This window comes from Physella acuta, unplaced genomic scaffold (assembly GCF_028476545.2).
Source record: "Physella acuta isolate Inbredline_101_S28 unplaced genomic scaffold, ASM2847654v3 ptg000562l, whole genome shotgun sequence".
Lineage (NCBI taxonomy): Eukaryota > Metazoa > Mollusca > Gastropoda > Physidae > Physella > Physella acuta.
The window spans coordinates 1,830,891-1,848,647 of NW_026732081.1; the positions used below are offsets into that span (position 1 = coordinate 1,830,891).

Genomic DNA, 17,757 nt, shown 5'->3' on the forward strand with positions numbered 1-17,757 from the left:
TCTTAATCTGAGAATTTACAACTTTCAAGGTACATAATCCTAAAAACAACGGTATGTCTTTTTTTCTTCAGTGATGTCCCTTTTATTGGTGTTGAAACGTACTTATTTTTAATGTTTAAAAGGTGCTTTTCTTAACACCATATGAAATTAGTAACTAATTATATAAGCATGAGAGTGATACTACAAGATGAAATAAACATTAAAATACATTTTTGAAAAAAAAGTGAGTTCATTTTAATTATAAAATCATTAACACCTAATTATTTTTAGCCAGTTCTCACAATCAATCAGCATGTCATTAGTATAAAACAGCTAAGTAGTATCTTAAAACAAATCCATTGGTGATTCCCATCCGTTAAACTCCCAGAATCAGGTCCTCAATCCACTTAAACACCCATAGTACACTAGTACACAACAATCTTTTTACCCCATATGTCATTAGTATGCCATAATTCAATAGAATTTCACAACTCAGTCAAATCAAAAAATTTATTAGTATCAAATGATCCCTAAGCAACCCACAATCTATTAGTATCCCACATATTCTTAATATCCCACAATTCATTAATATCCCAAATTCCATTTATATCCCAAATACCATTAATATCCCACATTTCTTTAATACCCCACAATTCATAAGTATCCCACAATTCATTAATATCCCAAACTCCATTAATATCCCACAATTCATTAATATCCCAAATAGTTAATATCCCACAATGCATTTATATCTCCCAATTGATTAATATCCACTAATCAATTAGCACCCCACAATCTATTAGCGCCCAATAACTTATTACCACCTCACCACAATTAATTAACACACACCACACAACTAATCAGAACCCCACACTTCCACCTGACCCTACCACCATCACGTGACGATCCCCGGCAGTCACGTGCTACAGGGCGTTGAAATCCTCGGCCAGGTACGTCCCTGAGGCTAGGGCCACAACATCCGGGTACAGGTAGGCGTGGTAGGTGGGGTCAAAGTACACGCCCTCGTCGAAGACGAGCGTCTGATCGATCTTCGTGTCGTAGGGGTCCCAGGGTAGATCGAAGGTATCGACGTTTTTGTTCCTGGTTTCTTGTTTAGAGCTTCGTCGTGACTTCACTGTCAATACAAGAAAAACATTTTGCCAGGGCCCGCCGTACCTTCACCGTCAATACAAGAAAAAATATTTCAAGAACCCCCGCGTGCCTTCAATGTCAATACTAGAGAAATTTCTATGAGGAACTTATAGTTATAAACTTCAGTTTACTGTCAAAAACAAGTGATAAACATTACTGTAAAAAAGAAGGACATATGTTGTGAGATCCTTTTAAAGTTTACTGTAACAAAAAAAAGAAGACAAAACCTAAGTAAGACCTTAGTGTTGAAAACAAAAGAAATGTTTTGCAAAGTGCTTAGTACGTTTTTTTATGTAAAAAACGATTATTGTTTTTTAATTGAAACTTTAGCTGTTTATTTTGTTGAAAAAATATTCAACCAATTTATTTCAGTGTTTTATAAAATTTCATATTTTGTCATAACTGCATGTTTAAAACTGTGCCTAAACCTGTGAGAGAGAAAGGTCAAAAGCTTACTTGGTTCGTGAGCCTTCGCCTCAAGCATTGCCATCTTCAGTGAGTCCTGTAGTAGCGCCGCAGCCCTATGGCAGAAGAAGAAAGAATCTTTATAAACACCCGGATGTGTCAAATAGTAAGCCCAACTTACAGATCATCACCCCAACAACCACACACAAACATCAACCCCGCCCCCTTTCCACAGCTACCCCGCCCCCCTTTCCACAGCTATCCCGCCCCCCTTTCCATAGTTACCCCACCCCCTTTCCACAATTACCCCGCCCCCTTGTACGCAGTATCGCCGCCCCCCCCCCCCCTTTCCACAGTTACCCCGCCCCCCCCCGCCCCCTTTCCACAGTTACCCCGCCCCTTTCCGCAGTTACCCTGCCCCCTTGTACGCAGTATCGCCGCCCCCCTTTTCCAAAGTTACCCCGCGCCCCTTTCCACAGTTTCCCCACCCCCCTTTCCAAAGTTACCCCGCCCACCATTCCAAAGAAACCCCGCCCCTCTTTCCATAGACACCCCCACCAGACATACCTGCTAGCTTTCCTAATAGACTGACGTTTACCGTGGGGCTTGATGCTGATCCTGGAAGCAAACCCCTTAATTTGTGGCTGAAAATAAAAACCATAGAGGCAGTCAACTTCTGCCCTCGGTGTATTAACTGGAGTGGTTCAAACAAAAATTTCAACTTTTAACATTACAATACATTCAAGGGTGTTTTTACCCATTAATCGTAGATCATTTCAAAGAAATAGATCTACCAGCTTCTTTCATTATTACTTTATCGTATACAGAGTATAGTGGAAGTATTGTAATCGTGCACAAACATCACATGAAATTTTGACAGTTTTCACCGTTTTACACAACAGTACTTCACATCGTAAAAACCTCACACTCTGATGACCTAACAACTACTAAAACCTTTGATGACCTAACAACTACTAAAACCTTTGATGACCTAACACCTACTAAAACCTCTGATGACCTAACAACTACTAAAACCTTTGATGACCTAACACCGACTAAAACCTCTGATGACCTAACACAGACTAAAACCTCACACTCTGATGACCTAACACAGACTAAAACCTCTGATGACCTAACAACTACTAAAACCTTTGATGACCTAACAACTACTAAAACCTTTGATGACCTAATACCGACAAAAACCACTGATAACCTAACACAGACTAAAACCTCACACTCTGATGACCTAACACAGACTAAAACATCTGATGACCTAACACAGACTAAAACATCTGATGACCTAACACAGACTAAAACATCTGATGACCTAACACAGACTAAAACCTCTGATGACCTAACACAGATTAAAACCTCACACTCTGATGACCTAACACAGACTAAAACCACTGATGAACTAACACCGACTAAAACCTCACACTCTGATGACCTAACACAGACTAAAACCTCTGATGACCTAACACAGACTAAAACCTCACACTCTGATGACCTAACACAAACTAAAACATCTGATGACCTAACACAGACTAAAACCTCTGATGACCTAACACCGACTAAAACCTCTGATGACCTAACACAGACTAAAACCTCACACTCTGATGACCTAACACAGACTAAAACCTTACTGATGACCTAACAACTACTAAAACCTTTGATGACCTAACAACTACTAAAACCTTTGATGACCTAATACCGACAAAAACCACTGATAACCTAACACAGACTAAAACCTCACACTCTGATGACCTAACACAGACTAAAACATCTGATGACCTAACACAGACTAAAACATCTGATGACCTAACACAGATTAAAACCTCACACTCTGATGACCTAACACAGACTAAAACCACTGATGAACTAACACCGACTAAAACCTCACACTCTGATGACCTAACACAGACTAAAACCTCTGATGACCTAACACAGACTAAAACCTCACACTCTGATGACCTAACACAAACTAAAACCTCTGATGACCTAACACAGACTAAAACCTCTGATGACCTAACACCGACTAAAACCTCTGATGACCTAACACAGACTAAAACCTCACACTCTGATGACCTAACACAGACTAAAACCTCACACTCTGATGACCTAACACAGACTAAAACATCTGATGACCTAACACCGACTAAAACATCTGATGACCTAACACAGATTAAAACCTCACACTCTGATGACCTAACACAGACTAAAACCACTGATGACCTAACACAGACTAAAACCTCTGATGACCTAACACCGACTAAAACCTCTGATGACCTACACAGACTAAAACCTCACACTCTGATGACCTAACACAGACTAAAACCTCTGATGACCTAACACAGACTAAAACCTCTGATGACCTAACACCGACTAAAACCTCTGATGACCTACACAGACTAAAACCTCACACTCTGATGACCTAACACAGACTAAAACCTCTGATGACCTAACACAGACTAAAACCTCTGATGACCTAACACCGACTAAAACCTCACACTCTGATGACCTTACACAGACTAAAACCTCTGATGACCTAACACAGACTAAAACCTCACACTCTGATGACCTAACACAGACTAAAACCTCTGATGACCTAACACAGACTAAAACCTCTGATGACCTAACACCGACTAAAACCTCTGATGACCTACACAGACTAAAACCTCACACTCTGATGACCTAACACAGACTAAAACCTCACACTCTGATGACCTAACACAGACTAAAACATCTGATGACCTAACACAGACTAAAACCTCACACTCTGATGACCTAACACAGACTAAAACATCTGATGACCTAACACAGACTAAAACATCTGATGACCTAACACCGACTAAAACCTCTGATGACCTAACACAGACTAAAACCTCACACTCTGATGACCTAACACGGACTAAAACCTCTGATGACCTAACACAGACTAAAACCTCACACTCTGATGACCTAACACAGACTAAAACCTCTGATGACCTAACACAGACTAAAACCTCTGATGACCTAACACAGACTAAAACCTCTGATGACCTAACACAGATTAAAACCCCACACTCTGATGACCTAACACAGACTAAAACATCTGATGACCTAACACAGACTAAAACCTCTGATGACCTAACACAGACTAAAACATCTGATGACCTAACACAGACTTAAACATCTGATGACCTAACACCGACTAAAACCACTGATGACCTAACACCGACTAAAACCTCACACTCTGATGACCTAACACCGACTAAAACCACTGATGACCTAACACCGACTAAGACCTCACCGCCAGTTTCCGCTCCATTGCCTCCATGTCCTGTACGAACGTCATGTATTTCCTACAGCAGTAGAGTGAACTCTTGTCCCAGACTTGTTTCAGCATTTCATGGGTGGGGAACGGCAAAATGTTCTCACCTGTCCCGTATACAAGTCAATTACCCGTTACTTATTTAAACATGGGTGGGGAACGGCAAAATGTTCTCACCTGTCCCGTATACAAGTTAATTACCCGTTACTTATTTAAACATGGGTGGGGAACGGCAAAATGTTCTCACCTGTCCAGTATACAAGTCAATTACCCGTTACTTATTTAAACATTGGTGGGGAACGGCAAAATGTTCTCACCTGTCCCGTATACAAGTTAATTACCCGTTACTTATTTAAACATGGGTGGGGAACGGCAAAATGTTCTCACCTGTCCAGTATACAAGTCAATTACCCGTTACTTATTTAAACATGGGTGGGGAACGGCAAAATGTTCTCACCTGTCCCGTATACAAGTTAATTACCCGTTACTTATTTAACATTGGTCTTCTGTTCTTAAAATAGTTTTACTTTATTAATTTTCTATAGACTTTCAAGTGAATAAATCATCATTAGTTGTTTATGTTTTTTCTATGCATATATCGTATACAAAATCTCATTTTTTTTTCTTAAAATAATTCTACTTTATGTCTAATACCAAATATTAAATCTTGATCTTTAAAATAGTTGTAAGTTAAAAGTTAGTTCAACAAGTTCTCTGAATTTACTATAAGATGAATGAAATCAAAGAAACACTACTGAGTTGAAACAGCTGTTAACGTCAAACTCACCACACCATTCACAAATGCCTGTGGTTTTCCCGATGGGGTTCCCCAAGCTGTCATAGGGAATATCCTCAAAATCAAACTCCCCTTCCTCCATTGGCTGTGTTGTATGTTGTTATTGATATAGTATCATAGGTAGCAGTATCATGATGCAGGTGTTGTAGCATTACACGATCAAGAGTATCATGATACAAACAAATATTATCAAATTATTTATATGTAGACTATAGGAACCATGGTAGCTTAGTGTAGACTGGATTTTTAACTGCTAACCCGGAGAGTCCCAAGTTCGGATCTTCTAGTGGACACGGCTTGTTAGTCAGGACGGCAGGACGGCATGGGCTAACCGTTGACCACGAGTAACTTGCAAGCCACAAGTTCGAAACCCAAACAGGGTGGGGGAGGGGAAGCCTGTTGGAAAATCTCAGGTCCAGTGGCTGGTAACGTGTGAGACAAATGCTCCAAAGTTAACCCTTTTCGAGTCTGTCTGGCTAATGAACACAAGTTTGAGTCGGTAATACGAGATAAAGAGAGCGATAGAGAGAGAGAGAGAGAGAGAGAGAGAGGGATAGAGAGAGAGGGATAGAGAGAGAGGGGGATAGAGAGAGAGAGAGAGAGAGGGGGATAGAGAGAGAGTGAGAGGGAGAGAGAGAGAGAGGGGGGGATAGAGAGAGGGGGGAAGGGTTTGAGGCAGCAGCCCATCTAGGAGAAAATATTCCAAAGATAGAGTGTAGCTAGTTAGCAATAGATTTGATTTCAGCAGTTTCTGCCACCAATGGTTATACAAAACGTAATGCCCAGCATTCCTTGGGACCACATCGATAGAGATCAAGAGTGAGATCGCAATACCTGGTTCCCGGAGGTAAAACCCTACCTAAACTCGCCTAACACCTCAACACTCGACCTATGACATTGCACACAATAATCCCAAGATAACAAAAATTTTCACACTGTAAACCAACTAAATCTACGTCAGGCAATTCTCTATAGCTACTCATGTGAACAACTAAATCTACGTCAGGCAATTCTCTATAGCTACTCATGTGAACAACTAAATCTACGTCAGGCAATTCTCTATAGCTACTCATGTGAACAACTAAATCTACGTCAGGCAATTCTCTATAGCCACTCATGTAAACAAACTAAATCTACGTCAGGCAATTCTCTATAGCCACTCATGTGAACAAACTAAATCTACGTCAGGCAATTCTCTATAGCTACTCATGTGAACAACTAAATCTACGTCAGGCAATTCTCTATAGCCACTCATGTAAACAAACTAAATCTACGTCAGGCAATTCTCTATAGCCACTCATGTAAACAAACTAAATCTACGTCAGGCAATTCTCTATAGCCACTCATGTAAACCAACTAAATCTACGTCAGGCAATTCTCTATAGCCACTCATGTGAACAAACTAAATCTACGTCAGGCAATTCTCTATAGCCACTCATGTGAACAAACTAAATCTACGTCAGGCAATTCTCTATAGCTACTCATGTGAACAAATTAAATCTACGTCAGCAGTGTTTCTTCCAGACTTTTTTCTCCGGGGGGGCACTTGAAATCTTCGGGGGGGCGGTAAACTTTCTTCGGGGGGGCGGACACTGTTAAAAGTATATATTTTCTATATAAATTATATAAATTTCATTTCGTTCGGGGGGGGCGGTAAAAATTTTTCGGGGGGGGGCGAAGCCCCCCCCCGAAGAGATGCCTGGAAGAAACTCTGTACGTCAGGCAATTCTCTATAGCTACTCATGTGAACAAATTAAATCTACGTCAGGCAATTCTCTATAGCTACTCATACGTCAGGCAATTATCTAATGTGTACTTACGTCAAGTGCTTTTTTCTCTGAAATTGAAATAAACATTTCTTTTGATTGGTTGATTTACGAATGGCACAAGTAAAAACATGATTAATGGTCAGTATTTACACCATATCTTCATATGTCGACGTAAAAATACATGTGAACTCTACTTCATCTGCACTATTGATCGTTAGGACTAAAAAATGAATCTTACTTAATTTTAGTAGTGTCACAAGTAGCTACACAGAAGCAAAAACACCAAATTAGAGATTGTCGAATAGTAATCATGCTGTTTCGTTCTTGGAAACACTGGCACACAATTCTGTTTCCTCAAATTCGGATCTTTTCCAGAAACTACTCTTATATTTTTTTAAAAAGCTATATAAATTATTAGAGCATTAAAAAGTGTTTCTTTCCGGTATCTCTCTGGGTGGGGGGGGGGGGGGGGGGGGGGTAAACGGAGCAAGTCCAAAGCAATAGAATTTTTTAAAATGTTAATAGAAAATATACACTTAAACTATTCTCAGCTTGCAAAAGTTTCAAGTGCATTCCCCTTTTCCCTCATAAAATTAATTAGCACTCTCCCAAAATAAATATGAAAGAAACCCTGATATTTTAAACGTGTACGCTCTAGTTCATATCACCATGACCTCACCCCTTACATCCATCTGTGACCCGTGACCTCACCCCTTACATCCATCTGTGACCCGTGACCTCACCCCTTACATCCATCTGTGACCCGTGACCTCACCCCTTACATCCATCTGTGACCCGTGACCTCACCCCTTACATCCATCTGTGACCCGTGACCTCACCCCTTACATCCATCTGCGACTGGAAGACGTTCATAATCTCCGACTGCTCAGCCTTGAAAGGGTCGTATCTTGAGAGAACCTCAGTCGGGCCGGGGGACATCTGGGTCCTCTTGGTCGGGAAAAAGTGCAACGACTCCTCCGCCAAACTCTTGCTCCTCGCCTCCATCACTTGCTCCATCTCCTGTAGAGAGACCTTCTTCAGCGTGCCCATGCTGGTGATGACGAACATGGGCAGGGTTTGGGTCCCAATCTCCCTCATTTCCTCCTCGTCTTCGAAGTTCAGGTTGTAGATCTTGGTCCAGCGTTTCGTTGCTGCAAAGGTCCTGAACACAGAAAACACGAGATCAGTTTTGATGTTTGCAAGACAATTAGCACAACAGTACAAGCATTTCGTTACGGTACTCTAAACTAAATGGCAACTATGTTAGTCAGTCACTCATTTATTCAAGTATTAGGTCAAGCTGTTATATAGTCATTATTAAACTTGTGTAGATTAAGAAACAACATATTTATTCTAGCGTACACGTTTCTGTGATTGAAGAATAAAAGAAAATTTAAAGACACTAATCATGATAACACCAAACTAACAGAGTGGGTTTTTTTTTTAATTGAAAAGTATTATTCAATTATTATTTCAATATGTAAAACAGTTAAAAGTGTCTTTCAATTTTATATTTTCTTTCTATTGCTTTTCTAGCTTTTCCGTCGCGTGAGCTGGCCACATACATTTGTACATAAGAGAATCATAGACTTTCAAAATATTTTCCACACTTTCCACACATATTGCTGAAGAAATTAAGCTCATCGTCTCCGAGAAAAATATTACAGATATATATATATATATATATATATATATATATATATATATATATATATATATATATATATATATATATATATATATATATATATATATACTGGGATACAGAAAAAAAAATGATTGAGAGAAGAAAAAAACGATTTATAGAAAGAAAGATAATGATTTACAAAAAACATGATTTACACTAAAATACTTTTCTTGTAATATTTAGAGTTAACCACATATCTCAAAATTTACAGTAATTAATAATAAAAACAAATACAAATATAAACCAACACACCTTGGATAATCGAACTTGACGCTGATATCTGGCCTTGTCGTTTTTAAAATTGTTGGCAGAATTTTCCCCCGCCCAGGCTTGTCCATCAGCTTGGGTGGAGCTGAAATAAATCAGAGCCTGCTATTGCCACACCCACCTTTGGGTGGAGCTGAAATAGATCACGGAGCCTGGTATAGCCACACCCACTATTTGGGTGGAGCTGAAATATATTAGCCTGGTATAGCCACACCCACCTTTGGGTGGAGCTGAAATATATTAGCCTTGTATAGCCACACCCACATTTGGGTGGAGCTGAAATATATTAGCCTGGTATAGCCACACCCACCTTTGGGTGGAGCTGAAATATATTAGCCTGGTATAGCCACACCCACCTTTGGGTGGAGCTGAAATATATTAGCCTGGTATTGCCACACCCACCTTTGGGTGGAGCTGAAATATATTAGCCTGGTATAGCCACACCCACTATTTGGGTGGAGCTGAAATATATTAGCCTGGTATAGCCACACCCACCTTTGGGTGGAGCTGAAATATATTAGCCTTGTATAGCCACACCCACATTTGGGTGGAGCTGAAATATATTAGCCTGGTATAGCCACACCCACATTTGGGTGGAGCTGAAATATATTAGCCTGGTATAGCCACACCCACCTTTGGGTGGAGCTGAAATATATTAGCCTGGTATAGCCACACCCACCTTTGGGTGGAGCTGAAATAGATCAGAGCCTGGTATAGCCACACCCACCTTTGGGTGGAGCTGAAATATATTAGCCTGGTATAGCCACACCCACCTTTGGGTGGAGCTGAAATATATTAGCCTGGTATAGCCACACCCACCTTTGGGTGGAGCTGAAATATATTAGCCTGGTATAGCCACACCCACCTTTGGGTGGAGCTGAAATATATTAGCCTGGTATAGCCACACCCACCTTGGGTGGAGCTGAAATAGATCAGAGCCTGGTATAGCCACACCCACCTTTGGGTGGAGCTGAAATATATTAGCCTGGTATAGCCACACCCACCTTTGGGTGGAGCTGAAATAGATCAGAGCCTGGTATAGCCACACCCATCTTTGGGTGGAGCTGAAACAGATCAGAGCCTGGTATTGCCACACCCACCTTTGGGTGGAGCTGAAATATATTAGCCTGGTATAACCACACCCACCTTTGGGTGGGGCTGAAATATATTAGCCTGGTATAGCCACACCCACCTTTGGGTGGAGCTGAAATATATTAGCCTGGTATAGCCACACCCACCTTTGGGTGGAGCTGAAATATATTAGCCTGGTATAGCCACACCCACATTTGGGTGGAGCTGAAATATATTAGCCTGGTATAGCCACACCCACCTTTGGGTGGAGCTGAAATATATTAGCCTGGTATAGCCACACCCACCTTTGGGTGGAGCTGAAATAGATCAGAGCCTGGTATAGCCACACCCACCTTTGGGTGGAGCTGAAATATATTAGCCTGGTATAGCCACACCCACCTTTGGGTGGAGCTGAAATATATTAGCCTGGTATAGCCACACCCACCTTTGGGTGGAGCTGAAATATATTAGCCTGGTATAGCCACACCCACCTTTGGGTGGAGCTGAAATATATTAGCCTGGTATAGCCACACCCACCTTTGGGTGGAGCTGAAATATATTAGCCTGGTATAGCCACACCCACCTTTGGGTGGAGCTGAAATATATTAGCCTGGTATAGCCACACCCACCTTTGGCTGGAGCTGAAATAGATCAGAGCCTGGTATAGCCACACCCATCTTTGGGTGGAGCTGAAACAGATCAGAGCCTGGTATTGCCACACCCACCTTTGGGTGGAGCTGAAATATATTAGCCTGGTATAACCACACCCATCTTTGGGTGGAGCTGAAACAGATCAGAGCCTGGTATTGCCACACCCACCTTTGGGTGGAGCTGAAATATATTAGCCTGGTATAGCCACACCCACCTTTGGGTGGAGCTGAAATATATTAGCCTGGTATAGCCACACCCACATTTGGGTGGAGCTGAAATATATTAGCCTGGTATAGCCACACCCACCTTTGGGTGGAGCTGAAATATATTAGCCTGGTATAGCCACACCCACCTTTAGGTGGAGCTGAAATAGATCAGAGCCTGGTATAGCCACACCCACCTTTGGGTGGAGCTGAAATATATTAGCCTGGTATAGCCACACCCACCTTTGGGTGGAGCTGAAATATATTAGCCTGGTATAGCCACACCCACCTTTGGGTGGAGCTGAAATATATTAGCCTGGTATAGCCACACCCACCTTTAGGTGGAGCTGAAATAGATCAGAGCCTGGTTAAGCCACACCCACCTTTGGGTGGAGCTGAAATATATTAGCCTGGTATAGCCACACCCACCTTTGGGTGGAGCTGAAATATATTAGCCTGGTATAGCCACACCCACCTTTAGGTGGAGCTGAAATAGATCAGAGCCTGGTAAAGCCACACCCACCTTTGGGTGGAGCTGAAATATATTAGCCTGGTATAGCCACACCCACCTTTGGGTGGAGCTGAAATATATTAGCCTGGTATAACCACACCCACATTTGGGTGGAGCTGAAATATATTAGCCTGGTATAGCCACACTCACCTTTAGATGGAGCTGAAATATATTAGCCTGTTATAGCCACACCCACATTTGGGTGGAGCTGCAACAGATCAGAGCCTAGTATAGTCACACCCAAACACTCATGTCACACATTACACTTCTTATAATGCTTATAGTTTTGTCATATACTTATGTGTTCAGTAACACTTTAACTACTGACCACTGGACTGTTCAAGTGCCATTTACTTGAACTACGGACTACTGAACAGTTTAAATAACACTTACATGAACTACTGACCATTACTGAAAGAACTTACTTGGCCTGATGTAGGGCCCAAGTGGAGCCTCCCTTATCATGGAGAACGTATCCAGCATGTTCTTGAACCTCTTGTTCAAGAACTTTCTTTTCTTATCCTCCAGGGGGTCGTAAAGAACACCCATGCTCTTCATGTCCCCAGGGGCGATGGCCGGAGGAGGGTCAGTGGATGACCCTAGTGATGGCGTGTCGATGCCCTTAGGGGGTCTTAGTGCGTGGGTCAGCTGCAAAATTAGCAGTTACATCATTCAAAGTTGGTATTTTTATATTGTGCTATGTAACGCATAAAATGTAAGGCCATGTCTTAAGAAGAATAATATGGTTTATGGTGTAAAGTTTGTAGACGCCAAACACCTTCCTACAGAATGTAGATATACGACATTGAAGGTAGTACTGGCTACAGTAGTAAGGGAAGTAATCCAAAAAACATTATATAAAACTAATTTTATATAGTTACTTCCCTGTAGGTTTTTAACTTTTTTTTCTCCTACAAATTGAGGGATTTTGTACACAAATTAATTAGTATCAAGTGTTGTACTTGTATATTAGAATTATTACTAACATCGTAGATTTTCATACGGGATTATAATGTCTTAATCTTTAATAGTGTAACTAATTTACTTTCAATAACTTAAAATGTCTTAAGAAAATTAGCAATCACCTGGAACCTAGCTTTTAGTCATATGTTCTCCCTGAAAAATACCTTATTATAAATGCAACAACTGACCTTGTGAAAGCTCCCTTAAATAACCTTGTTAAAGTTTCCACAATTGATGATCACACAACTCACCGTCAAAGATTAAAAACTAAATTACCTCCAAATTGACCTTGTCAAAATTTCTACACCTGACCTTGTCATACATACAGAACCCATCTTGTCACTCCATAACTGACTCTATCAGACCCCCCCCCCACAACTGACCCTGTCAGACCCCACAATTGACAATGCAAGACCCCACACTGACCTTGTCAGACCCCACAAGTGACCTTGTCAGACCCCCACAACTGACCCTGTCAGACCCCCCACAACTGAACTTGTCAGGCCCCCAAAACTGACCCTGTCAGACCCCTACACTGACCCTGTCAGACCCCCACAACTGACCTTGTCAGACCCCTACACTGACCTTGTCTGTCAGACCCCCACAACTGACCTTGTCAGACCCCCACACTGACCTTGTCAGACCCCCACAACTGACCTTGTCAGACCCCCACAACTGACCTTGACAGACCCCCACGACTGACCCTGTCAGACCCCCACAACTGACCTTGTCAGACCCCCACAACTGACCTTGACAGACCCCCACGACTGACCCTGTCAGACCCCCACACTGACCTTGTCAGACCCCCACACTGACCTTGACAGACCCCCACGACTGACCCTGTCAGACCCCCACACTGACCTTGTCAGACCCCCATAACTGACCTTTTCGGACCCCCACAACTAACCTTGTCAGACCCCCACAACTGACCCTGTCAGACCCCCCACAACTAACCTTGTCAGACCCCCACAACTGACCCTGTCAGACCCCCAACAACTGACCTTGTCAGACCCCCCCCCACAACTGACCTTGTCAGACCCCCACACTGACCTTGTCAGACCCCCACAACTGACCTTGTCAGACCCCCACACTGACCCTGTCAGACCCCCACAGCTGACACTGTCAGACCCCCACAACTGACCTTGTCAAATCCCCACAGCTGACACTGTCAGACCCCCACAGCTGACACTGTCAGACCCCCACAACTGACCTTGTCAGACCCCCACAACTGACCTTGTCAGACCCCCACAACTGACCTTGTCAGACCCCCACAACTGACCTTGTCAGGCCCCCACAACTGACGTTGTCAGACCCCCACAGCTGACCCTGTCCCTTCCCACAATTAACCTTGTCAGACCCCCACAGCTGACCCTGTCAGACCCCCCACAACTAACCTTGTCAGACCCCCACAACTGACCCTGTCAGACCCCCAACAACTGACCTTGTCAGACCCCCCCCACAACTGACCTTGTCAGACCCCCACACTGACCTTGTCAGACCCCCACAACTGACCTTGTCAGACCCCCACACTGACCCTGTCAGACCCCCACAGCTGACACTGTCAGACCCCCACAACTGACCTTGTCAAATCCCCACAGCTGACACTGTCAGACCCCCACAGCTGACACTGTCAGACCCCCACAACTGACCTTGTCAGACCCCCACAACTGACCTTGTCAGACCCCCACAACTGACCTTGTCAGACCCCCACAACTGACCTTGTCAGGCCCCCACAACTGACCTTGTCAGACCCCCACAGCTGACCCTGTCCCTTCCCACAATTAACCTTGTCAGACCCCCACAGCTGACCCTGTCAGATCCCCACAACTGACCTTGTCATAAACACTCCAACTGGCCTTGAGACACTGTGGTGGCTTCTCCAGTCTAGCCAACATCCTCTCCTCCCTCTCCTCGTTGCTGAACATCAACATGGACGTCGTTGTGGCCGGCTCCTTTGACCACTGAGGCTGGTTGGCCAGTCGGGCCGGCTTGTTCCTGTACACAGGCGCCTCGTCCATCATTTCATCTGGCGCCTCCAGCTGGACCGAGCCCTCTTGTTCTTGTGTCTCCTCCATCCTGCTCTCTGTGGGAGGTTAATCAATTCTCTCAGGGGGGGGGGGGGGGTTAATAGTTTGTAGTGGAGTTAGTTGTCATAGGATAGCGTGGTCGGATGAATGCTAACCCGAATATCTCGAGTTCGAATCCGGGTTTATGTCAGTAGAACGTCCACCCAACTCTGATGGGTACCTGACTTGCTTTAGGGAAAGTAAAGACGGCTGTGCTTTGTGCTGGCAACACTATCCCTTCATATGCCGAGGTCACAGAAATAGTTGAACTCTAAATTACTATGTCCCATAGAGCATAGTGTACGAAATGGAACTTTCCTTTACTAGTAGTTGTCTTAGTGTGGCTAAAAGTGGAGTGAATGACATTTTGGTGCAGTTAGTGACTGCCTTACTGGTGCTAAAAGATGTCTTAAGGAACTCTGAAAGAAACTCTAGATGTCGTGAAGGTTATTTCTAATATCAAAAAACGTTAAAAGTTAGCTTCAAAGCGTTGTACTATAGCAATGAATCTTAAAAACTACTGAAGTAACTAAGCTGTGTAAATAATTCTTCAAAACAGTAGTTTTAGAATTCATCTTAACATTGAAATTACAAACCTAAATTGTCTACAAATGGTTCTTTGTGAAAAAAAAATCAAAGGACCTTGCTATCAAATATTAAATGATAAACTAGATTTAATATCTTACTAAAATTAGAAAATAAATTCGTTAAATACATGCAAAGTTATAGAGTAGGTTTCTAAAGTATAACACCCAAATTGGCAAATTAATTGTTTGATCAACGACCAAATATTAGAAAGAAGGTCTGTCAATGAATTAAAAACGATATAGACCCATCACCGTGTAAATGTCTTCAACGTGTATCATGCTTGGCACTAAATCGACGTACAATCTACTGTTGTATTGCTTAAATTTTCTAGAACATTCTTTCTAAAACCCGTGTGTTCCCACCCCCACCCCTTGCCTGTCACTCTGTTTGTATATATGACGTGAGTGACGAGTAATCAATCAACGATCCCAGGGGAGCGAACTCTAATAACAGCATCGGTTTTTTTTTTTTTATGACGGCGTTTAGTAGCCTTGGAGAAGGTTAAATTGTGAATTCTTCTTTTCTCCGCTGAATAACTATTTTATATATTTATTTCAATTCGGAACTAGAGGTTTAAAAATATTTTTTAACGAGAAGACACTTTCTGTATGTTTTATTTCTCCTTACAAAATTTTTATCGGACAAAGAAATTTAACTTAAGATGTCTGAAAGATAAGTGTATGTTTTTTTGAGTGTCCGCGATGTTTAGAAAAATATTCTTGAATGTAACTATAACGCATGCACTTTTAGTGATACCTTTGTAAAACTATTCGCTGCGAATTACTGCTCTACATGTGATTTATCTACTTAGTTATCGATTGGCAAAATACGTTAGAAAAACAAAAATAACTACGATAATGATAACTTGAACAGGGAATGTTAACCTCAACCTAAGCTCTGAATCTTGTTGTTAACATACTGCTCAACCTAACTCACCTGACCCTAGGTAATTGTGTTTTCGGAATCGATACTATAATTAATACGAATACGTCTGTTTTGATATTTTTTCAGGTTTAAATCCTTTAGGCTGATATTGAAGTGCTTTATCTATGAAAACATAACTCGTAACAATAAATAAATTACAATTAAAACCTTTTTATAAGATAAAAAATACTTCTAGCCTTAAAATGTAGATACATAAACAAAAACAGTGATGGCTCAACATGAACATGCGCAACAGCACCGGTGCTGAGCAGTGCAATACTTCGGTGTGCAAACAGCTCATTACTGTAATGATGGTTACGGGTATCTCACAACTATCCCACAGTTATCTCACAAAACGATCTCGTTATCTCGATGTATTTTTTATTTTGTTATATTATCTCCGTTGTGACCTAAGATGGTATATAGCTGCTTCATCGAAGAAATTCTAAGAAAACAAAACGATGTTTTTCTTTAATTAACTAGTCTGGAATCGACCGTCAAGGCACCGGGATAAAATTCGTAACCCGGAAGTGATTTGAAAACTTTAACTCTCGTCTGGCCACTGGCGTGATTGGACGAGATGACAATTAGTCGCGACGGTCTCACGTCAACAGTTGCGTGCGACTTCCGGTTTACGGGTCCATGCGTTAATTTGTGATGGCTGTCGTGCTATTTCCGGTTTACTAGTCACCTACACTGCTCATACGTTAATTTGTGATGGCTGTCGTGCTACTTCCGGTTTACTAGTCACCTACACTGCTCATACGTTAATGTGTGATGGCCGTGTTTATTTTGTTTCCGGTAATAAGACCAGTGTGTATCAAGCTTTGTCAGGTCTTCGGATATATCTGGGCTAATGTTTTGTTTCACTGGGTGGTAGCTGTTTGTATTGTTGGAAATTTTTCAGCAAAATGTAGTTCAACTTTTTGACTTAAGTAGGACATTTATCGTAAAAAAAAAACGTAGTTAGACTTAAAACTTTCTATTTGTAATGAAAATATTTTTAACTTAAAATGAATAACTTCATCGTGTCTTGTCTTCCATATATAATGCCATCTCCCATACAATCTCAACATCCATCCACCCTTCCACCCTTCCACCCATCCATCCATCCACCCATCCATCCACCCATCCACCCATCCACCCATCCACCCATCCACCCATCCACCCATCCACCCATCCATCCATTCATCCATCCACCTATCCACCCATCCATCCATCCGCCTATCCACCCATCCATCAAACTACCCATCCACCCATCCATCCATCCACCCACCCACCCATCCACCCACCCATCCACTCATCCATCCATCAAACCACCCATCCACCCATCCACCCATCGAACATAGAACACGCCCCTTCAAACGAACAACTGAAAATGCCCATATTACGATCTAAGCTTATCTTCCCCAGCT

The 17,757-nt window shown here is 42.2% G+C and overlaps 1 protein-coding gene across 1 annotated transcript; it reads right to left on the reverse strand.

Moving 5' to 3' along the window:
* Positions 1-233: 233 nt before the first annotated feature.
* LOC131946472 (uncharacterized) lies at positions 234-16,564 on the reverse strand. The gene is made up of 11 exons (XM_059307243.1): positions 16,355-16,564; positions 14,597-14,847; positions 12,227-12,449; positions 9,351-9,450; positions 8,251-8,573; positions 7,463-7,479; positions 5,634-5,727; positions 4,826-4,953; positions 2,104-2,180; positions 1,588-1,652; positions 234-1,114 (listed from the first exon to the last, which is right to left on the reverse strand). Exons 2-11 carry the CDS (start codon positions 14,837-14,839, stop codon positions 903-905), a joined length of 1,482 nt encoding a protein of 493 aa, XP_059163226.1. The 5' UTR covers positions 14,840-14,847; positions 16,355-16,564; the 3' UTR covers positions 234-902.
* Between the last annotated feature and the right edge of the window lie 1,193 nt (positions 16,565-17,757).